At 38.8% G+C, this 21,152-nt stretch overlaps 1 protein-coding gene across 2 annotated transcripts in view; it reads right to left on the bottom strand.

Annotated features, from left to right (window-relative positions):
* The window catches only part of Nalcn (sodium leak channel, non-selective), a 276,470-nt gene that overhangs the window by 33,169 nt on the left and 222,149 nt on the right, over positions 1-21,152 (bottom strand). For both annotated transcript variants that reach the window (XM_028771252.1, XM_028771259.1), the window contains 9 exons: positions 10,784-10,885; positions 10,295-10,364; positions 8,505-8,596; positions 8,294-8,416; positions 5,523-5,579; positions 4,899-5,019; positions 4,672-4,803; positions 3,656-3,823; positions 1,908-2,012 (listed from right to left, as the gene is read on the bottom strand). In XM_028771252.1, coding sequence (XP_028627085.1) covers positions 1,908-2,012; positions 3,656-3,823; positions 4,672-4,803; positions 4,899-5,019; positions 5,523-5,579; positions 8,294-8,416; positions 8,505-8,596; positions 10,295-10,364; positions 10,784-10,885 — 970 coding nt within the window. The remainder of the gene's footprint in view (positions 1-1,907; positions 2,013-3,655; positions 3,824-4,671; positions 4,804-4,898; positions 5,020-5,522; positions 5,580-8,293; positions 8,417-8,504; positions 8,597-10,294; positions 10,365-10,783; positions 10,886-21,152) is intronic.

Consider the following 21,152-nt stretch of genomic DNA (forward strand, 5'->3'; position numbering starts at 1 on the left):
TCTCTCTCTCTCTCTCTCTCTCTCTCTCTCTCTCTCTCTCTCTCTCTGTGTGTGTGTGTGTGTATCTGTCTTTCTGTCATAAACACATGAAAATACAATAACAAAATATCAAAACTAATAATACAAAGTTTTTTAAAAGATGGACTAAAATACTGAGACAGAATTGATGTTCCTCTTGGCCTACATGGTGTTCTGGGATTTGTCACTTACTCTAGAATCAGTAAAGATGTAAGGAGAAAGTACTTCTCGTAACTGTTCCATTCATCCTTCTAGATGCTGCTGCCCTACACAATGGTTGTATCCTTAAGCTTCAGCCTCTCATAGACCTCACTGCTCCCTTCAAAATGACAAAGGCATCTTTTCTGTTTGCTTCTCTACAGAGTGTTCTCCATCCCACCCCCCTGCCAAGAGTCATCAGTCCTCAGCTTTGGCTGGGGATGAATGTGAGTACATAATGGAACATCATGATGCTCTGAGGCCATCATTAATACAGTGAGTCACCCAGGATTCCTAAGAAGCTTCAACTTGAAATGTTGTTATTATCTTTCTGGCTTCTGCTCGGTGTGAGTCTAAAATAACTTTTGATCCTTACATAAGCCTATGGACAAATATATCAGATCTTTATTATTTTTTTCATTTGATGTTATGGTACATTACAACCTTTGTTCCTTGCAATGTCTTCTCAGGTTCATGGAAGTTTCTAGAATGTCTCACTCCCTCTGACACATCTGATATCCTCTTATATCAGTGTATTTTATGACATATTTTTGACAAAACAAGACTCTGATTATTCTTGATAATAACCAGAGAACTTATAGTTTTTATCATCTCACATTAGCCATATTTGCTAAAAATATGTAATATCAAAGTTTAGCCTTTGGGAAATACATGTTAGTGGAATGAAACATCATTTTATTTGGATGAGAGAGAAAATAATTTTGCTAGTTTATACACCAACAGTATTTGGCTTACTTTATTAATCTACTTGTAACATTAAAAAATAATCTCAAGAGAATAGGGCATGGGAAGTCAGAGCAGAGATGAGCTAACATTAACCAAACAATGTCCCTCTATTTTCTATTAGATCTCATGAAATCATGTTTTCTACCCTTACTTCATGCATGGCAAGGCTGTGCTTTTTCCTTGGGAATATGGTTGAAGTGATATGGGTCCAAAGTCCTTTATGAAAGAGTTGGTACCATCCTCTTATCTGCCACTTAAATGAAGACCTAGTGAAAAGTAGATTCACCAGACAGAAGGAACTCAAGTACCCCTTTGGTCATCTGGAGAAGAGCTGTGTAGCTTATCCAAAATGCAACACATACATATCATCATGTAATGCTACAAGGATAGGAGGCCATTGTAGCTAATCTCTACTTATTGGCACTGACTGAAGAAAGAGAACACAATGAGCTTATGTAAGGTCAGATCTTTGTTGGGAACCTTGTAGGCTGTCATAAAAGGGATCCCTCTGATAGTTACTAGTGAATATGTAACATTGATTTTCTCATGGAGAGGATGCCAAGAGCAGAAAAGGAGTAAAAGGGGTTTGTTTTCTCAGAGACATGGGAGGGTATCCTGAGTGGTTTTAGTGTTATTTACTGGTGAGTCTTACATGATCAGAGGGGAGGGATCAGTTAAAGAGAAGATTACAGGGCTCTTAACAGTAAATGCCTTAAGTCCTGGGTGGATATGCCCATTTTCAGTGGTGGTGTGGTGATTGGTTCTAGGACAGAAAGGAGGAGGAGCTTCTGAGATTCTATTTAGAATCTTACAGATCTTCTACTAGGAAGAGACATACTGTGTGCTTACAGCAAAAAAAGAACTTGTGGGAAGCGAGTAAGGGGGCACCTGGCAGCTACTGGTAAACATGCATTCCAAGGAATAGTTAGTTGGGAAGATCTTACCCTTCTGATAATGTTGGGATCATTGCACTTGGCTAACTTTCCAGCAAAGAGCTGAACCCCAAAGCTTGCGAAAACAAGCATTAATGTCAGCAACAGAATGGAGACCTGAAAAACAATGATTGAAAAGTAAATCTCTTGGTGAAAGTTAATTACTGGTTTAAACAGTGATTTAAAGAATATATTTAGACCCTATTGTATAAAATTCATGTTTGTTTGATTTTCAGTGATATCTTCTAACATTCATTCATTCATTCATTCATTCATTCATTCATCTTGAAATGGCAAAAGGATAAAACTAACAACATGTTTTAAAGTTTTAAAATAAAAGTATATAACTTTCATGTAAGAGAATGAAATAAGGCACTTTTATATGAATTTTAAAACTAGTACTTTTTTTAAAGGAAAAAGAAAAATGTTAAAATTATTCAGTTGTACTTCATTTGTCCCAAATGGAGTCACTTCCTTACTAACTGAACATAAACTGGAGAGGTAGTGGTTTTGCTTTCTTGTGAACATGGACACTTGTGATGGGGAACACTCTATGCACTAGGATTCAATCTATTAATTGTCTTGGGCTCCCTCTGCTGGCTACTGTCTTTGACTCAGCAGAGAAAAGAGTTTAGTTATGTGGTAGCTGCAGGTTAAATCTGCAGCTACCACATAACTAAACTGGATGGATAATCTAACCAGATATTGTAAGTAATGTTCAGCTGTTCGGAGGCCTCCTCTGGAGACACAGTGAGATTCCCTTCCAAACCCTATTAGTGGTTCCAAGACTTGTGTAAGTGAACTGTCTGGTGTGGAAATAGAATCTTTTCCTTCTCATTAATTCATTTGAAAAGCTACAGAGCTACAATTTGTGCAAAGGGAACAGGACCTTTAAAACACATCTTTAAAATGATGATCAACTACACACTTCTGGCAACATTACAACATAAATGTCAAATTCTTTCATATCAACTAAAACTGCAGCTGAGCTAACACTGTTTCTAGAAAATAAGCTCTCAGCCATTCCTTATTCTTCACACACAAGCAAGAATCATCCATAATCAAAACAATTGTGTAATCACTCTTCTGGCAGGGGGGAGGCAAGATCTTTCTGAAATAGACTCTGAGCAATGAAACTCTTACTTTGTGTTTCATCTCCAGACTTGTTCTTAGAAGACATATCATATGCTATCATAACACATCGTATCATAATGTGATGGTTGCCCATCTGATGATCATGTTTTCCCTTGAATCACATTTTAAGTGTTATGTGCTGCTTATTGAGGCTGTTGAACGTAAGATATATCTATATGCTGTATTCCTAAATGTTTTGTTAATAGTTCAAAGATGGAAAAATTCTATTTTCCATGCTCAACAGGACACAAAACCAAAACTAAAAGCACTAATTCTCAATCTCATTCGTGAATTAGACAAGATTAAATCTTCTTATCCTTAATGTTTAGGTAGAGAAGGGAAATCCCAGAGTAGAAATTGAGGTCAAGTATGAAATGAAAAAGTGTATCTTAGCTCTCTGGGTTTGCCATGCACTGTATCTACAAGTGTTCCTTAGAATTAAGCAAATCAGAGCATCAGTGGGTGAATTTTCTGAATGAATTTGTCATGCCTCCTTTCTAATCCTTTGGCATTGAATAAAATGATGTAGGCTTTCCCTTGCTCTGCAAACCTCAGTTTATCCCTCAGTCAATGACATGATAGGACTAGATTGTCTCAAACAAGAAGTAGGTGGCAGCTTCACATACCAAAAATATTTCCTTGAAACCACTGAAAAGTTCTCGAACAACTTTTCTCATTTGAGGTACCAGTTTGAATATCCGAAGTGGTCTTAGGCACCGAAGAACCATCAGTAGCTGGGCTCCTGACTCAGCAGGCACATTTTGAGGCATCCAACAAAGAAATATCAAACTCACCTAGGGGAAAAAATAATCTCTGGAATTTATACTATCTCGTCTGATGTATACATTTCCTGAGAGCTCATAGGCTGTGACCTTCCATTCAGCAGAGGTTCCATGGGTTATATGTGGAACAGATGCTCATAAGTGCATATACCATTTGTTAACCTCAAACAATGAGTATATTCTATGCCTGTAGAGGATTGGCCTCTGGTGTACGGGGTAGTAGGTACCCATTCCATGCCATTGTATTCCCACACATTCCACCTTGAGATTTATCTCACTAGTCTCTAAACTTTGACTCACACTTACACCATGACCATGATTCCTTTGATTAAAGATACTACTATTTTATTGATGGTTATCAACATGCAACCTGCCACTCAAAGTAATTCTCCTTTTTCCTACATTGAATTTATGAAGTTTCCAAGTCCATTCCTGTAATTTCCTAATTTGATTGAACAGAACACTTGAATGGTTATCAGTGATAACCAGAATTGAGAAGAATTTGATATCAAGGGCATCAATAATTAATAACATGATTTACTTGATATGATTTTGCATTATCAGAGCCATAAGAATTATAGGATGCAAACTAGTTTGATTTTTTTTTAAGATTTATTCATGCAATCTCATTTACATATAAAATTATGAGTTATTTTAACTATATCTGTAGATATTGTAATACTTCTTACATAAATTAATTGTTTAGACTTCATGTGCATACCCTCTATTTACATATAATATATCTGTATAATTTATCAAAAAATGTAGTTTTGGCAACTAGATCTCAGACATTTCACTCTTGTACCAGGGGATGCAGAAAATCATCACATTTTTATATTTAGGAGAGAATAAAATCTTACAAGATAGATAAATATGTCCATGACGCCACCGAAGTCCCTGATGACAGCAGTTGGAGTGAAAAACAAGCCATCTGCCATAATCTTCAGATTAAGCTCAATGCTCATGAATATCACAAACACATATTCAGCAATCTGGAATAGGCAAATGGCACTTTGGTTGTGACAAAACAGCAAAAACAGGGCAGTATTTTACTAGTGAGCTGGGAGCTAAGATTTCTCCACAGTACCTGTAAAGTGGGTGCATGCATGACTCTCCGGAAGGGGGATTCAAACATCATGGAAATGCAAGAGCAGATGGTTACAGTGATCATGACCCAGTCCAGGTAGGTGACAAGTCCCAGTAAATCACTGCCAAAGAACAAGCATACTGAGAAACGAAGATGCTCCACCCAAGTCTACCAGGACCAGGGGGTGATGGCTTTGGTGACTCTATCAACAAAACTGGTGTTCCTAAAAACAAGGGTTCAAAGGTATAGTTCATCTCTATGTTCTTTGAGTGTGACATGTGCTTGTGTCGCATGCTTGCATATTCATATGTGCAATTGTGTATGAGGTATGTGCACTCCTGCCTAGACATGTAAAGGTCTAAGGTGGGTGTTCAATTCTTTTCCAGCTTGTATTCTTGAACCTGAGTCTCTTACCGAACCTTTATCTATCCTCCAATTCTAGGATTATAAACACATGAGACCATATCTGGCTTTTTAATGTGGGTGCTAGGGTTTAAACAGGCTCTTGTTGTTTTTCATCACTTCCTGAAGCAACTCCCCAACCTAAAATTTTATATTTTTATCAAACAGAAAATAATATATTTGAAGTTCAAATGCCCAGTGAAGACAACTTGTCATGCTTACTAAAGTTGGTGGTACTTTGTGTTTTTCACAGCTCCTGTGACAGGGTCTGTTTTGGATCTGTAAGAAAGAACAATATATAAAAATTCTTCAACACAATAAGAGTGTTAGTAAAAACAAGCATCTCTCCCATCTCAACTTTTTTATAACTTCTATAAAATGGCTATTATGAAGTATGGAACTGCACATTACTGTGGAAGACAGAGAACACTGGATAAAAGAACAATAAAAAGAATTCTCAAGTTCTTGGTTTTGTATTGGAGACCCCATTCAAGGATTTCTGGCATGGCTTATCACAGTTACAGCTTGGCTTCTGTTTAAAAAAAAACAATTTAAGATGTATGTGTTGCTAGTTTAAGGATATTCTTCATAATTATTTAGTAAGATACTCCATAAATTAAGAGAGTTCTTCACTCTCCATTTCACTGTGGCCCTGTGGAAGAATTAATATGACATTTCATTAGAGGTGGACTCCTAAGGCTTAGTGTTAGAGATCCTGCTAATGGTTGTCACTGAGGTTCCAGCAGTCTTTGTATGTGTATTCTCAACTACAGCAAGGTCTTCATCAACCCATTCAGCTGTGTTTCCTGCAAAAGGAGAATTACACTATACCAAATGAAGAGGAGAATGAGTAATTAGATGTTAATATGTAGGCAGCCAACAGGGTAATTCAAAAATGAAAAACTCATTTGGGATTGATCAACTTCTACCATCTTTCTTCATTTGGCCAAATCTAAGGGAAGCTTTACAATTATTATTCTCTGCTTTCAATGGTGAAGGCCTTTCTAGAACAGCAGAGGAACTGTTGAATGATCAGAAGGCCTTTCTAGAACAGCAGAGGAACAGTTGAATGACCAGGAGGGAGTCAGTCACATACTAGCTGGTGTCTTTGGGTAAAACCTTCAACCTCCACAGAACTAAATGTCTTCCCTGGTTGGTGGGGAGATGCATTAGTTGCTTCCTTATTGCAGTGACTAACTGATCGGAACAACTTAGGAAATGAAGGGTTCATTCTGGATCACAGTTCAAAGGCATAGCTCGTCATGGACGGGCACACATTGCACCTGCAGTCAAGAAGCAAAGAATGTTGCATGCAACTGCTCTGCTTGCCTCTTCCTTTTTATTCTAACTGGGGCTTAATTCTATAAATGATGCCACCCACAGAGTGCATCTTCCTACCTCAGTTTACCCAACTAGAAGCTGATATATATATCCAGAGGTTTGTTGCTATTGTGACTCTAAATTCCCACCAAGTTGACCACCAATATTAATCATCACAGGAGGGCATACAGGGTGCCACACAGTCTCAAGTTCTCCTTAGTCCTGTGATGTTGGGGCAGTTCATACTGGCTTCATCAAGATGCTGTAATTGTACTTAGAGATGGTGTAAGCTTTAGTGATATGGTTATAGGGTCTGGAAGTCCAAGTCAGAGATGTCAGTAGTGTTGTGTCCTGAGTCCTGTGGGGTCAGGATCCACTCCAGGCCTCTCTACTTACAGTTCAGAGTGTACACACTTTACATGCTTCCACGGGTGCTTCTGCCCTTTGGGTTTGTGTCCAAATCCCCTCTTAGAAAGGAGTGAGATACCAGATTAATACCAACCTGGGGACCTTGTTTTAATTTAATGTTTGTCTACAAACATCACCACATTATTTTGAGATACCAGAGGTTAAGATTCCAATATATGGACTTTTTAAAAAAGAAACTATTGAGCATTCAACAGATAATGTTGTTATATGATATTAATTATTAACAAAGAATATTCAAGGACCTGAATGAGAGTACAGGGAAAGAAAAACACATAAGGAAAGTGTAGAAAGTTTTACATTTTCCCCATGTGCACTCGCTCCACACCCCCCTCCCCCATAGTGCACTTGTGTAGATACACTTATGCAGGTGAAAGCCTGAGTTGAACTTTAGATGTCATTCTTTGGGAGCCATCCACCTCGTAGCTTGATATAGAACCTTCCTCTGGGACCTGAGGCTCACCAATTAGTCTAAGCCAGTGAAGCCCAGGGAGCTAGCTGCCTATCTCTACCACCCTAGTGTTGGTGTTACAAGCACCCACACCATTAAGCCCAACGTTTTACATGATCCTGAAGATTAAATTTACGTTCACAACCTCAGGCTACTAAGACTTCATCCAGGGAGCTATCTCCCCAGTCTCATTCTCGACTCTTAATATCTGTGATATGCACTTAAAGTTACACTAGACAGAATTCCTTTTATCTGCTGTATCTGAGTATCATTGGCTTAGGTTCTGCTCAAGTGCAGCATACCCTGCATTACCCAACCAGAAATTCTTACCCATTTCTTCCGTACTTGTTAGATAGAGACAGTTGCTAGTGGATTTCCTTCTCATAACAACTAGTAATACAAGCAACAGATAACATTTCCTTTCCACTTTGTTCTAGAATAAATCTTTTCATCAGGAAGTGCTAGTCTGACAGAAGCTTTGAACAATATACTTCACCATGTCATTTGTTTTCCTTCAGTTTAAGGTTTTCAAAGGAAAACTGAGACTTAGTAACACTGAAACACACAATTATCAAACATGTACTAACACTCACAGCTGTTAAACGCTTTATCAACGGGAGCTACCCACTGGTCAGGCGCAGCAACGAGGAACAGGATGATTAATTAGCCCATGGTTTATTTTGTGACCCCATTAAGACTACACTGTCCTTTTTTTCTTCCTGCGACAAACTCCCCACTGTTCACAGGACTCAGAACAAATACCTGGTCGGAGTGTGGTTAAGTGACCCATACTTACGCATTGAAGCGTGCTCGAACCACCACGCGGCAGAAGTTTCTGAACCTGTGTTCCCGCCCCACGATGAAGAGAGGCTTGTCAAAGTATGGGTGGTTCTCTCGCAGCTCCTCTTCTTGCACCTTCCTTCAGGGGGACATTTATAGAATGAAGAAAAGGCCAACAGAAAGAGTCACTCCTAAATGAGAGCCTCGCGACACAGCCGCACCGGTACCTTTTCATCTCTGCTTGCTCCTTCTTCTCCTGAATCATCTTTATTTCACTGTCTTCTCTTTGTGCATTTCTGTAGCGCACTGTATTCGAATGCTAGAAATAAAAGATTTATGTACAGTCAGAGACTTTTAAAAGCCTAAAAGACGGTTCTTTAGAAAATTAAAATCACTGTTGCTATTAATATATGCACACTACATGTAGACTATACCACATATGATAGCTATAATTTTTATGTATAAAATGTTTCATGTGCATATAGTTTAATAGCCATGAGCATCTTGACAACTGAATTTTCCCTCTAAAATATAAAATGCTTAGCATATATTTATTGAAATTTTGTGGTGTGCCAAGCTCTACCATACTGGTTACATTATAACATCAGGGAGAGAAAGAGTTTAAAAGTTAAAATAAATAAGAATAATAGAGGATTTATAGTATTGAGGCAATAGCTCAGTTGGTGGAGTTCTTTTCTTAGCTTGCAAAATGTCCCGTAAATGTGTAAACTCAACATGATGGTACGTTATGCCAGAGGCTTAGAAATCTAAGGTAATTCTCAGGTACATGGTGAGTTTTAGATCAACTTGGGCTACATGAGTCCCTTTGTGGAGTGTGTCCCAACACAGGTGTCCAAAAACATGTTCTTTCTGGACTCTTAAGTAGACTGTACATTTATATTGGGTCACTTAAAGAATCAGGAGTCAATAATCCATGTTCTCACTGGATTCCTTTTATATATTTTTATATATTCCTTTTTTATTTTTATTTCTATTCCCTTCCCCTTCCCATGCTTCTATGAGGGTGATCCCTCACCCACCCACCTACCCCTTCCTCACTGCCCTAGCATTCCCCTATGCTGTGTCATTGAGCCTCTACAGGACCAAGGGGCTCCCCTCCCATTGATACCAGATAAGGCAATCCTCTGCTACTTATTCAGCTGGAGCCAGGGGTCTCTCCATGTGTACTCTTTGGTTGGTGGCCTAGTTCCTGGGAGCTTTGGTGGGTCTGGTTGGTTGATAATGTTGTTCTTCCTATGGGATTGCAAACCCCTTCAGCTCCTTCAGTAAGTAGACTGCTCAGTTCTATTGGGCCACTCCAAAAAAAAAAGAACTAGGAATAAATAAACACTATCCTAACAAAAAATGGAATAAGAGACTATATTATATAAATACAACCCACAGAGCTCATTTAGTGTTGAGTATATGTCTATGTTTTTTGGGCAGAGCACTTGGTATTTGATAATTGGGAGGATCATCCCTGGAGAAGACAGGCTCATTCTTCACCTAGGGATGGGGCTTTGTGAGATTTCCCCCATCTACATAGCCATGACAACTGATATTGTGCTCAGGTCTTGTTTATGCTACCTCATTGGTGAACTTTCACTGGTACAGTTTTCCTGTCCAATATAGAAGACATGACTTCACAAGAGCACCCATGTCCTGTCTTTTTACAACCTTTCTTCCTCCTCTTCTGCAATGTTCCCTGCATCTTAGGTATAGCAGTTATGTTATAGATGCATCAGTTGGAGCCAGGAACTCACAGCCAATTACTCTCTAAAGTTTGTATTCTTTTTAACTGAGGCATGCTCTGTGCATGGTATGTCTATATTTTGCAGTTCATGGTTGATTTTTGGTACTTGGCCAAAGAAATTTGCTTTCTGAATTTCCTGATTCACTATAATAGGAACACATTTAAAGATGACAGAAAAACTCAGGCATGAGAACTGTCTAAGCAATCACTTAATATACATTCATAATCAAGTTTCCAAAATACAAAGCATAGCTTAGAACTCACGTCTTGAGTTAGAGTTTCAAGAGATTTGCCCCGACTGATCCTCTGGCTGTTGGATCCATGTCTTAGTGACCTAGAACAACCACAGTCAACTTGTCAAAATATCTAAAGACAAAGTTTTCACTTATAATTAATAATCATGAGTAAAAGATTAATTTTCCTGATATATCAGAATGGCTCATTTCTTTGTAAAGCAAAAGATTATGGTGTATCCACACATCTTTGATCCTATCTAACAAGATTTCAGACTTTTGTTCTTTCTGATCTTTAAAGCCGGACTTTGGCTATCACCAAGGAAAGAATCTTTGAAGTAAAGATTTTTAAATCTTTGAATCATGTAGGGAATTTCTTTACTGATACCACCAGCAGCTGGAACCCAGGCCCTCACCATGTCTGCTTGCCAACAAGGGTAGAGGCCTAGCTTTGTACTGAGGCACTCTTGTAAAGTCTTTTCCTGGATGTCTTTGGAGTTCATCTTCCTGGAATATTTACCTGCGCTCCTGGCGGATGTGATGCTGCACGCTGAGGATCGACCTCTCCTTTGCTGGCTGCCCCTCGAATGATCCGCTCAGCATGCGCTGTCGAGTGCAAGCTCTAGCAAAAGACAGAAACCCTAGATAAATGCATGGTTTGTGCATTCGGGATGAATAATACATCACTGCTCATGGTTCTTATTAATTTTAAGGAAACACTAGTGATAAGGCAAAATAACACATAAAGGAAAATGACCTTAAGGCTTTGTGTCAGAAACACAAAGCAGAAGTCCAAGACCAAGAGGAGGTAGAAGATAAACAGAAAGCACACCCTCCTCCTTGCCCTTGGTAAGCTTTCTGTAAGGATTCTGTCAGCAGCAGGGTCGGTCATGACGATAATTTCAAAATTAAAAATAGGGTCTCTATGAGCTCCCCCAGGAAGGTTTGTTTTTATGCCTTTCCACCTGGACCCTGGAATGATGTACCCTTAAAAGCTGTTTGAATCCACCTAGTGCTGCCTATATGTACAATGGGTGTAGGGTTATCTCTGGAGCATGGGTAGCTTTTTTGGGTCTGTATTTCTGAACAAAGCTTACCGTCCTTCTCTTGCCAGTAGCTTCTCACCTAGGGATAGGACTGCATGAGGCACATTGGGAGTGTGGTTGGCTTGTTACCATGTAGCTCTTGGTGGGGTTTTTTCTTATAATGTTATACTAAATCATAAAGAAATGTCTTTTAAAATGTTTCTTGGCTATACATAAATTTTACATTTCAAAAAATGAAAACAATTTTGCATACTAATGACAGGGTATGCTTGTGTGCTTTCATACAGAAATTATTTATTTATTTATTTATTTATTTATTTATTTATTTCATTCCTGGTAGCAGCTCTCTCCTCCTCTCCTGCCAGTTCCATTATCACAAATCCCCCCATTTACCCCCTCTGTGTAGGTCTTGTATATACATTTTCATATGTTCATATGTGCAGTAGCCTTGTCACCCCCTGAAAATATTGTTTTGTTGAAGACATCCACTATTTATGGTTCTTACACTTTTCTGCACAATGCTCTCCAAATTTGATGAGGCTGGGGAGAAGACTCAGTGGTTAAAACCATTGGTATTCAAACACAAGAATGGGAATTCAGACTCCCCAGAAACCACATAAATGCCAGACAAGTTGGCATGACAACTCAACTCTAGTTCTAGATCTCAGAAGGTAGAGGCATGGAATCTTTTATATACATGTACACACATATGTACATGCACCTGGACACACATGCTCACTCATACACTTGCAAACCTCAATGCCTGTACAATAACACACATACAATACAAATGCTTTTGATACAGAAGGAAGATAATCATAGTGTATATCCTTGGGAAAAAAAAAGTCTCACAAGTCCAACTGAATGTAAATGCATTACCAAAGAAAAGTGCCAAAGATTCCTGATGTTACTTTACTAAGGAGCAAGGACCACTGTGGAGATATACCCAAGCTGACATTTCAGCACACAAGGGACATACGGAGTAGTAGAGGGAAGTTGTACTCATGTCTTGAACTACAATGATACTACATAAGAAGATATGTTTCTAGGTTTAGCTAAGTTAACAAAAGTTAAGGAAAGTCTTCTGTATATAGGGTAAGTTTTTCAAAAATAGACTGAAAGCATAAAGAAATTTTGAGAATGCCTATTTGGAGTAAGTGATGCTCTCGCTTAGATGTCTAGACCCCCAGCAATCTGTATAAAATACCAAAATTTAAACTTCAGTTGCTGTCATACAACTTTTATTCTTTAATCATGATACTTATCCCCTACCTAAGTCATCAAGACTTATGGGCCTAAAATACAAAATATATCCAACCTAATTAAAACATGTCTGATTGAATGTGAGAGGCCTTCCTATAATGGAAACAGAAAAATGCAATAGTCTTGAGGTTAATATTATAAGGATTGTGGGATTATATGTCCAATAGGCCAGGCTGAATATGGACACACTTGCTGGGAAGTGTTTTGCCACTGTACCAGCTGAATGCAGGCCCTGGTAGCCTCTGCAAAGCATACTGTGCACTCTCTTACAGATTGGAGCAGCCATGGTGCCTCATCGCTGTGGCTCCCTTTTTTTCTCTTCTCCCAACAATGTGTCTAAAGGGGTGTGTCTTAGTTAGGGTTTCTATTGCTGTGAAGCACCATGACCAAGGCAACTCTTATAAAGGACAACACGCAACATTTAACTGGGGTTTGCTTACAGTTTTGGAGGGTTAGTCCATTATTATCATGGCAGGAAGCAGGGAAGCATGCAGGCAGACATAGTACTGGAGGAACTGAGAGTTCTTTCTGTATCTTGATTCAAAGCCAGCCAGAAGAAGACTATCTTTTCCACCCTGAGTAGAGTTTAAACACGGGATCTCAAAGCCCACCTCTACAGTGATGTACTTCCTACAAGGCCACACCTACTCCAAATAGTAGCACTTACCATAGCCCAAGTATATTCAAACTACCACAGGGTGACAAGAAAGACAGTCCCTTATTTTCTTTTTTTGTCTTGTGACTCTTTCTCTCTGATTCTAAGTATTGGAAAAGGCTGGAATTTCATCACTCATGGGAACTCATACATTGAACATGGGTGTTGGTTTTCAGTTCCATCTTGCAAACAGAAAACCTTTGCTCAAATGGGTTAGAGTAGTCAAATATTTGCTTTTATCTTTACCAAATTACCCCTATGTTGTTCACAGTAGTATTTACTAAGAAAGAATTAAATGCCCAATAACTATGTTTCTTATTAACAAGCAGCTTAACATATAACACATGAAGTCAAGAGATCCTTTGGAACCCAGCACAAGCTGACTGGCTCTTTGTTCTTCAGTGAAATGTTTCCATCTGAGACTTTCTGTGCTGGGAGAAAAGCTTCCTGCTGACCTTCTCCTGACTCTATTGCTCCCACATAATCTGAGCACAATAAAACCAGGTTCACAGGACCCACGTTACCCTCTCCAATACCATCCAACCAGTATTGAGAGGTCACCTTCAACACTTCAGTGTCTGTGCATTGCTACTCGTAACTCTATTTGGTTGGTCTCCCCAGTGGTACCTCCTACAGACCTGTGTAAAATTAAAATTAACCCTTTCCCACTCCCATCATTACTCTCTAGTTGAGCCTATTGTTTGACTAAATGCTCTGATATCACATTTTTTCCATTGGGCATGACTATAGCATTTGAATTAAGAAACTATAGGTAAAAGCCAGTCTTTCTTAGCTGAAAACCAAGAGCTAATATTGTGTTTAGAAAACTGTAAAATAAAAATATGAGTAAAGGCATTGGTTGGGGCATTATTACAATAAGTTCATTTGAAGTTTTATGAAGGAATATCTTATCACCCAAGTATAATGGCAGGATTCTATCAAAACTAAAAAGCCAAATTCTCTTCAAGGCATGCTCTTTTATGGCTAATAAAGGTCTATTTGTCCTTCAGCATTGTCTCATAGGAGACAGGTAAGGATATAGATGAGATGATTTTTTTGTAGATATATTAGTTCATCTAAAAGCACATAGAAACTCCCAATTTCATTTTACAACAAGAACAGAGGCCAAACTAATGGGCATAGGAAGACCCTATGATGGGAGGAGATGATTCTGGAACAGAAGATGGAGTAGGAACACAGGGATGAAAAAACAATGTGAAGAACAGCACTTTGGCCCCAAGACCACTTGGATAAAGAAACAGGCCAGAAAGTATGCCATGTTAGCATGATTGTTTTTAAAAAATACAACAAACAGATTCACACTTAAACTGTGCCACATTTGTTGGACATGTAAAAGGTCTTGATATTTTGGAAAACAGTAACAGTTGGAAAATGGTGTTTCTATCAATTGGATGTGGAAAGATGAAGGATGTTCTACTCACTTCCCATCTTTTTATTTAGTTTAGGTCCTTGGCCCATGGTGAGTACCACCCAAGTTCAGGGTGGGTTTTCCTACTTTTGTTATTGTTTCCTAAAATTGTTTTCACAGACACAGCTGAATGTTTATTTTCTAGATAATTCTAAGTCTCATCAAATTGACAATCAATCAAGGTAAAACATAACTCAGTGGTTCCGGTCAAGAATCTCAATTTATCTAACACCTTGTGTGGATTTGACTCCTATGTACAATCATGTGAATGACCTAGGAAAAGAGTATTCCATCAGACTAAGTGCATGCAGGTTTGTCAGAAGTCCAAGGCTAGAGAATTAGCTACAGTATGCATGTAATGTAAGACATGAAATATAGTGTTCAAATCTCCAACTCTGAAATCATTTTTTATGCAGCAAACCGGTATCTAATACAGTTATTTCCACTGCCTTAAACCCTTCAACTTCCTATTGTTTTCCAGAAAAGGATGAACTCAGAAACTCAGTGTGACTTTGGTGTCTGTGCATTGCTGCCCCTAATTCTCTCTTTGGTCATTTTCCTCAACGGTATCTCCTCCATACCTGTGTAAAATTAAAATTAACCCCTCCCCAATTAAAATTGGTCTCCTGATCTTACCCTTTCTGGTCTATCCTTTTACCAGAAGATATTCTATTTTCGCATACCATTCTCTTTGGCCATTCAGATCTATACATAGACCACACCCTAAAAGCTTCAAGTCAGCAAGCAAGGTTGTATTTTAAACTTGTTGAGTATTATATTTTAACCTTTGATCAAAGATAGTACTCCATAAATACTTGATGACTGAACCTTGGAATGGTGCAAAGATGAAATATTTTCACTTGTTTGACCTATTCACACTTATGAAGAATGAAAGGCACCACAAATAAAATAGAATGCCTTTATAGGCACTTTTAATGGAGTTATAATCTTAACTTTATTTCAAGTTGGTATAAGATGTACACATAGAGTAGATAAGACATCCAGACAGTAATATAAAAGGAATATCTCAGATGTTGTTTCTCATAAGTAGAAAATTTGTTTTTATCTGTGTTGTCTGTGCAAACTGGTGGAGGAGCATGAATATAGATATGAAGTTGAGACCCTGAGAGCTGAACTCATTTTAATCTCTCAGCCTGAAAGTCGTTCCATCACTGGAAACTGAATCGCCGTGTATCTCATCTTGCAGGAATCTGTTGGCAAGCAAAGGACTCAAGAACACAAGGATGTCTACCCCTAACCTGACAAATGGATCTGCACATATTTCCAGCTAAGGGATGGATGTACTTAAATGATAAGCTATAATTTGCCATTTTAAAATTTTCACTAGTCTTTGTATGTTGGCATCATTGAAGGATACAAGGAAAATAGTCTCAGGAAGAAAATGTCCATTTACTTGCTGTTCAGAGGAAAAGCACAGCTAATCATATTGAGAAAGCACTTTGGTCTTCAAGCACAGTTTCTACTTCTTTGAGGAAACATGAGATAGAGTGGAGGGGCCAAGGTCTTCAGTATCTTGCCTGTATCTTTTTCTAATGGAAAAATCTGAGAACGCTGTGCAAGTTTCTGTGTAAACTGGTTCAAAGCCGTGCAAACGAAGACTTTCCTAGAAAGTCCATCTAGTGGCTTAATATTAGCAACAACAAAACAACAACAACAAAAAGCCAAAGCCTGCCTGGCTTCTGAAAGCAAGAGGCACAAGGCTGTGTCTAGTGAAAAATAATGAAGTCTTTTGTCTTGTGTGAGTGAGGAGACCCTCCATTATGCAGGCATATGTAATCTCTTTATTCCTGTTCCCTGGAGGAGAATTACAGAGAGGCATTTTCCTTTTCCCAGTTGGGGTTAATGTTATGCCCTCTCTACCTTTGAAAGTAAAACAAGATGAGGACCCCTGATGATGACTCAAATGTGGGAATATTCCTCAGCAAACACACATTCCCAGTTGCAAAAATATTACCCCTGGTTTCTTGCCAAGCCTTTGAAAAAAACATATGAAAGATTGATTCTTTACCCCCCTCCCCACATTGCTTTTGTGGTGTGGAATTTCAAATGTTCCTTATATGACAGCCACATATATAATCTTTTCTAGGAATAGAGAATCGTGTCTTAAGAATTTTGTCTGTATTTTTCTTGACATTTATCCACCAAAAATATTTTTAAATTGGCCCAAAGATGATGGGTATAAGAGGGATCTTTGGAGTTTTATTAGCCTTTAAACACCACTAGTTGTTTATAGACACAGTAGCAGGGGTCCTCTGTTCCTTTCTTTGTTTCTATGTCTTCTTTCTTAATGTTCCAGAACAAGGGTGTGGGAAAAGCCTGAACATTCTGTAATGAAAGAAAGGCCTAGGAGTCTTTGAATTATTTTCACTCATTATAGAAAAGTCAGATTACATGAGAACATCTGTAGTAAATGTAATTACCACCCAAGAAAATCTCAATATGACTTCACAGAGCATTGATGTTGAGGGGTTTTATTCAAATTCTGAGCCCTGCAAGGTAATATAATTTTAAAGTGTATTCAGATGTTGGTTAATGTGATGTAACTTCATCATCAGACAATGAGAAAACAGTCTTCCAGTGGCAATTATGTAAACTCACAAGCGGATAAGCGAGCAAGAGAAGAGAAAATGGGCACTTCCTGGAAATGGCTCTTACCTGACAACACTGAGGTGGCAAGGTGAAGGTGGAGACAATGCAGATGGTAATGGGTAAGCCCCTGGCGATGATTCTTGCTGAGATGAGGAAAAAGCTGTATTTTCATCAGAGTGAGTACCTCCCACTCTTTAATTCAGCTCTGTACCGGTTGGAAGAATATCACTCCTTAATAGCAGCTAGTTATGTCTTCTTATTTCTCTGTTACTTATGAAAATGTTCTTACAGATAGCTATGTAAATGCATGGCCAACCAATGTCTCATTGTGGATTGAAAAGAAACCACAGTGTCTTTATTTTACAAATGTGCCATAAACAAACAAACAAAAAAAATCAATCTTGGTGGCCCTGTTCACATCCAGCAAATAAAATGTATAAGCACCAAATAATTGGGGTTCAAATTTTGTAACCCAACTACTAACTTAGAAATGGATATATTATAATGTAATGATGTGGCTTTATTTTTTGGTGTGTGTGTAGGTGTGTGTTGCACATTGACACATGTGGGTGTGTGCTGCATATATCTAAGTGTGCTGGTGACTTCCTCTATTATACTCTATTACATACTGTGCATGTCCTTTTGGATCTGCTTTAATGCCTTTGAGACAAGATCTTTCACTGAACTAGTAGATGCTCATTTGAGTTTGGCTGTTTGGCCAGTGTGCTCCTGTAATACACCTGTCTCTTTCCCTCTAACATTTGGGTTATAAGTATGCTGAGCTGTGCTTAGATAGTTATATGGGTGCTGAGGATTTTAACTTATGTTTTCATATTTGCAATTGCAATAAACACTCTTTCTCACTGAGCCAGCCCCCTGAACTTTTTGTAGTTTAACAAAAATAATTTTGAAAATGTTATATCACCTTAATCGTTCAACTTTTCCATAGACTTGAATTTTAATTTTCTGTATTATTACTTTATACTCTTATACCCAAACTGTACCTTTCCCAGGATGTTGTACGGATGGAACCATCCTGTGAGAATCATTTAGCCTTTTCAAACCAACTTCTTTTCTTTTTTCAATTTTTATTATGTTATTTATTTACATTTCTGTCACTACCCCCCTTGGTACTCCCTCTCACAGTTCCTCATCACATTCCTCCTCCCCCTTGCCTCCAAGAGGGTACTCTTGCACTTCCCCCACCCCCAGCCTCCACCTTCCCTGGGGCCTAAAGTCTCTCCAGAATTAAACACATCTTCTCCCACTAAGGCCTGCCCAGACAGACTTCTGCTATATATGTGCCAGGGGTTTCAGACTGGCCCGTTGATGTTCCTGGTTGGTGGCTCAGTCTCTGGTAGCTCCCTTGGGTCTGGGTTAGTTGAGTCTACTGGTTTTCCTATGGGGTAGCTTTTCCCTTCAGCTTCTTCAATCCTTACTCCAATTCAACCATAGGGGTCCCCAACTTCAGTTCAATGGTTGGGCATAAGTATCTGCTTCTGTCTCAGTCAGTTGCTGGTAGGGCCTCTCGTGAGACAGCCATGCCAGGCTCCCATCTGTAAGGACATCATAGCGTCTATAATATTGTCAGGCCTTGGTGCCCTCCTATGAGATGGATCCCAAGTTGGGCTGGCCATTGGACTGCCTTTCCTTCTGTCTCTTCTCCATTTTTGTCCCTGCAGTTCTTTTAGACAGTAACAGTTCTTGGTCAGAAATTTTGACTGTGGATTAATAACCCTGTCCCTCTGCTTAAGGCCTCCCCCTTCCCTGGAGGTGGGCTCTTTGAGTTCCTTCTCTTCAGTGTTCAGCATTTTGGCTAAGCCCATCTCCATTGAGTCCTTAGAGTCTCTCATCTTCCAGGTCTCTAATACTTTCTAGAGGGTCCCTCTACCTCCCACCCCTTAATGCTGCTTATCCCCATTCATTCTCTTGGCCTACTGGGCTTCTCTCTTGTCTCCCCACCATATCTGATCCTGTTCACCTTCCTCCTCCCCTCTCCCACCCAGGTGTCTCCCTCTGCCTCCTGTGATTATTTTCTTCCTCCTTCTAAGTGGAATTGAAACATCCTCACTTGGGCCTTTCTATTTCTTACAATTCTTATAGTCTGTGGTTTGTGTCCTAGGTTTTCTGTACTTTTTGGCTAATATCCACTAACCAGTGAGTTTATATAGCCTGCATGTCCTTTTGGGTCTGAGTTATCTCACTCAGATGATGATATTTTCTAGTTCCATCTATTTGCCTGCAAAATTCATAATGTCCTCATTTTTAATAGCTAAATAGTATTCCATTGTGTAAATGAACAACAATTTCTGTATCCAGTCTTTAGTTGAGGGACATCTGGGTTGTTTCCAGTGTGTATTACAAATAAGGCTTCTATGAACATGGTGGGGCACATGTCCTTGTGGTATTGTGGGGAATCTTTTGGGGATATGCCTAAGTGTGGTATAGCTGGTCTTCAGATAGAACTATTTCCAATTTTCTGAGGAACTGCCAGATTGATTTCCAGAGTGGTTGTACCAGTTTGCAATCCCACCAGCAATGAAGGAGTGTTCCTTTTTCTCCACATCCTTGTTAGCATGTGCAGTCACTTGAGTTTTTAATCTTAGCCATTCTGATTGGTGTGAAGTGAAATTTCAGGGTCGTTTTTATTTGTATTTCTCTGATGACTAAGGACTCTGAATATTTTTTTAAGTGCTTCTCAGCCATTCAAGATTCTTCTGTTGTATAGCTCTGTACCCCATTTTTAAATTGGGTTATTTGGGTTCTTTTGGAGGTCAACTTCTTGAGTTCTTTATATATTTTGGATATTAGCCCTCTGTCAGATGTAGGGTTAGTTAGTTAGATGTAGGGTTAGATTTTTTTCCCAATCTGTAGGTTGTTGATTTGTCCTATTGATGGTGTCTTTTGCCTTACAGAAGCTTTTCAGATTCATGAAGCCCCGTTTATTGATTGTTTATATTAGAGCTTGAGCCATTGGAGTTCTGTTTAGGAAATTTCCCCCTGTGCAAATGAATTTAAGGCCACCCTGGCCTACAGAGTGATTTTGAGGACAGCCAGAGCTACACAGAGAAACATTGTCTTGAAAAACAAACAAATGAACAAACAAACAAAACAAGACAACAACAACAAATATGTTACATTGAACAGCAGAAATTGCTGAATGGGAAAAAGCAAAATGTCTACAATTCCATGGCATGTAGGAGACACCACAGAAATCCTCCATAGTTGAGTAACTAAAGGGAACTCTTAGGAAAAAGAGTCTATCTTAAGGGGCTAGAGGGGTACCTCAGTTGTTAAGAAAACTGGTTGTTCTTTCACAGGACCTGGGTACAATGCCCAGCATCCACATGGTTGCTCACAACCAGTTCTAGAAGATCCTATACTGTTGTCTGGCCTCCATGGGCACCAGGTACACACATGGTGCACAAAATTACATGCAGGTAGAACACCCATATACCCAAAATAAAATACTTAAAAATGTAAATGACATCTTTAAAATGAAAATCAGGAACAAAGACAGTGCTACATATTACCCTTTGCATACTTCATTGTAGTCTAACTAAAGAGAATAAAGGGTCTTTTTAGGCTTTCAATAATAGGTATTACTCTAAGTTCATAGTGCCATTAATCAAATATCAGGGTACAAATATGCAAGCTGATCATTTGCCTAGGTTATAAAGCTTTCTTGGCTAATGAGGTACTTGTGGAAAACCATAAAAAAATAACTTTTGGGAATATATATTTAATGATTTTTTTTAGTGTGTGACATTTCTATAGCCATTGATGCTTTCGAGAATGAGAGTGCATTTTTGCTTGATTTGGGGGCTTTGAATTAGAGAGCAAACCTCAGCAGAGGTAGCAGCACTTCGAAAACACATAACCTCCT

Source organism: Grammomys surdaster, unplaced genomic scaffold (assembly GCF_004785775.1).
Source record: "Grammomys surdaster isolate TR1022 unplaced genomic scaffold, NIH_TR_1.0 65, whole genome shotgun sequence".
Classification (NCBI taxonomy): Eukaryota; Metazoa; Chordata; class Mammalia; order Rodentia; family Muridae; genus Grammomys; species Grammomys surdaster.